Source organism: Argentina silus, assembly GCF_951799395.1.
Source record: "Argentina silus genome assembly, contig: scaffold_307, whole genome shotgun sequence".
In the NCBI taxonomy this organism is placed as follows: Eukaryota; Metazoa; Chordata; class Actinopteri; order Argentiniformes; family Argentinidae; genus Argentina; species Argentina silus.
In genome coordinates, this window is record NW_028153138.1 from 25,001 (window position 1) to 27,500 (window position 2,500).

A 2,500-nucleotide genomic window follows, 5' to 3' on the forward strand; every position below is an offset into this window, starting at 1 on the left:
GCTGTTCCAGCCAGCCCTAGAATCAGCACCAGAACTAGTACTAGAACCTGTATGTGAACCCTGTCCCAGAACTAGTATGTGAACCAGTTCCAAAACCAGTTCCAGAGTCTGCATGTACCAGAACCAATACCAGAACCATGTACAGGCCAGGCGAGAGAGAGAGAGAGCTTTGCTGGACCAAACAGATAGAGATGGGCAGATGAGGGAACAGCGAACATAAACAGCTGTGGCGAGACAAGGGCTTTGTGTGATGTAAACCAGACCATCGTTACTGGGAAAACAGCCTGTAATGTACTGTCAAAACATATCCAAACAACCAACCACCCAGGAACTGACCTGGCTTTCAACTGGTTGTTTCTAAAGACGTTTATGTAATGTGTAATATATATGTCTGTGTGTGTGTGTGTGTGTGTGTGTGTGTGTGTGTGCTCTGTATACTCTCATGTTTTACCGATAATCCATTCCAGTAATATGCATAATTTGCTGTCTATCCCCCTGTCTGTCCCCCTGTTTGTCCCTCTGTCTGTCTGTCTGTCTGTCTGTCCGTCTGTCCGTCCGTCTGTCCGTCTGTCTGTCCCCTCTGCCTGTCCGTCTGTCTGTCCCCCTGTCTGTTCCCTTGTCTGCCCCCTCAGGCACGGAGGACTATCGCAGCCGTCTGAGTGGAGAGTGTTTCCAGGACCTGGTGTGTCCTGAGCGCTGCAAATGTGAGGGGACGGTGGTGGACTGCTCCAACCTCAAACTGGCCAAAGTGCCGCCATACCTGCCCGAACACACCACTGACCTGTAAGAGACCTCCTCCGCCGTCAACCTTCACACAACCTTCACACAACCTTCACACAACCTTCCAGCTAACATCCACCGAACATTCACCTGCCTCTCAACCTGCCTGTCATTGCATCTATCCTGTCCATGTCTTCCTCACAACTCGCCCCCCTCCGCCGCCCCCCCCCCTCTCTCTCTCTTTCCCCAGCCCCATCACGACTATTCATAGTATAGTCCCGTATCCCGCTGGGCCATGGCTAACTAATAGCAGCAGCCTCTCCTAGGCCATTAGCTCCTCCACTCCCTTGCCATATCCCTGGGTAGTGTATGTCAGAAAAACTCAAATTTGCCCTTCTGCCCTGGTAGAGGACACGTCAGAGTTCTCTCTCTCTCTCTCTCTCTCTCCACCTCTCTCTCTCTCTCTCTCTTTTCGTCCAGTCCACCATCACCCATTCCCATCACTCACAGAGAGTGGCTCCCATGGCTCCAGTCGTCACCCCACACTCGGTCTCTTATTTATAGAGCTCCCCCCCTATCCCTCCTCTATCCCCCCCCCCGACCACAGTTCCCAGGGAACCTACGTATCGGCCAGCTCTTTACGTCTGGTTAGCTCTCCCAAGGCATGCCCCCCGCCGGGGGAAATTAGGAAAGGTCGCAGCCGAGAAGGCCACTAGCTCGCCGCCAGCCGCGCACTCATCATTCCTTACCACGCTCCGTACCGCCCCCTTCCATCAGATAACATCTCTATCTCTATCTCCCTCTCTCTCTCTCTCTCCCCCCCCCCTCCCTCCCCCTCCCCCTCTCTCTCCCTCCCTGCCGTTCCTAAACGAGCTTCTCATTACAAGGGTCCCCTCCAGCCATGAGCAGGGAGGCCTAGACAGATTACAGATAGAACATGCTATGCACCAGTAGCCAGGGGGTCAAAGACAGGCAGAGCCAAAGCCTTTTAATAACCTCATTCTCATACAAATTACCACGCTAAACAAGACAAACTCGCCTATCACAGAAATGGTCCCCTTGGCTGCGAGCTTTTTTGAATATTGATGATTCCATAGAAAAACTCTTTACTTCTTGTCCTTTTGTCTAAGTCCAGAATTAAGTGAGCATGTTTTTTTGGGGGTGTTTTCTTTTTTTTTTTGTCATTTGTCATGTCTGGTTTTGTACTGCACTCACTTGGTCACTAAAGGGCTATTAACCTTAATTTTTTACATTCTTTCCCCATTCCTCTCTTTCTCTCTCTCTCTCTCGCTCTCTCTCTCTCCCTACTTCTCTCTCTCTCCTCCCTCCCTATCTCTCTCTCCCCCCTCCTACCCCCCCACCCCCCACCCCACCCACCTCTCTCACTCTTTCCCTCTCTCTCTTTCTCCTCAACAGGCGTCTGAACGACAATGAGATCTCAGTCCTGGAGGCCACAGGGACCTTTAAGAAGCTTCCCAACCTACGCAAGATGTATGGCCTGTTCATTCCTCCCCTTCTAAACAGCATATATAGGGATACAGGGACTGAATAGTTTGTGTTGTGTTGCAGTCGGCTGTCTAGCTGACTGGGTGGTTTAGGTCGACAACTTCACATGCGATGAGCAGTGTCAAGCTCAGTAGGGGAAGGGAAGAGAGGGCAAGGGGAGGGGAGGGGAAGAGGGGAGGGGAAGAGAGGAGGGGAGGATGGGGAGAATGTTCCATCTAAATGAGAGAGATAAAGAGAGAGAGGGAGAGAGAACAGTGTAGATTTACAGTCAAGC

General features: G+C 51.6%; 1 protein-coding gene across 1 annotated transcript in view; it reads left to right on the forward strand.

Moving 5' to 3' along the window:
* LOC310824427 (slit homolog 3 protein-like) overlaps positions 1-2,500 on the forward strand; it is a gene marked incomplete at its 3' end in the record, with an annotated part of 21,940 nt that overhangs the window by 13,961 nt on the left and 5,479 nt on the right. Inside the window, exons 9-10 of the mRNA XM_083697679.1 lie at positions 633-783; positions 2,137-2,211. Of these exons, the coding sequence (XP_083553805.1) occupies positions 633-783; positions 2,137-2,211 (226 nt within the window). The remainder of the gene's footprint in view (positions 1-632; positions 784-2,136; positions 2,212-2,500) is intronic.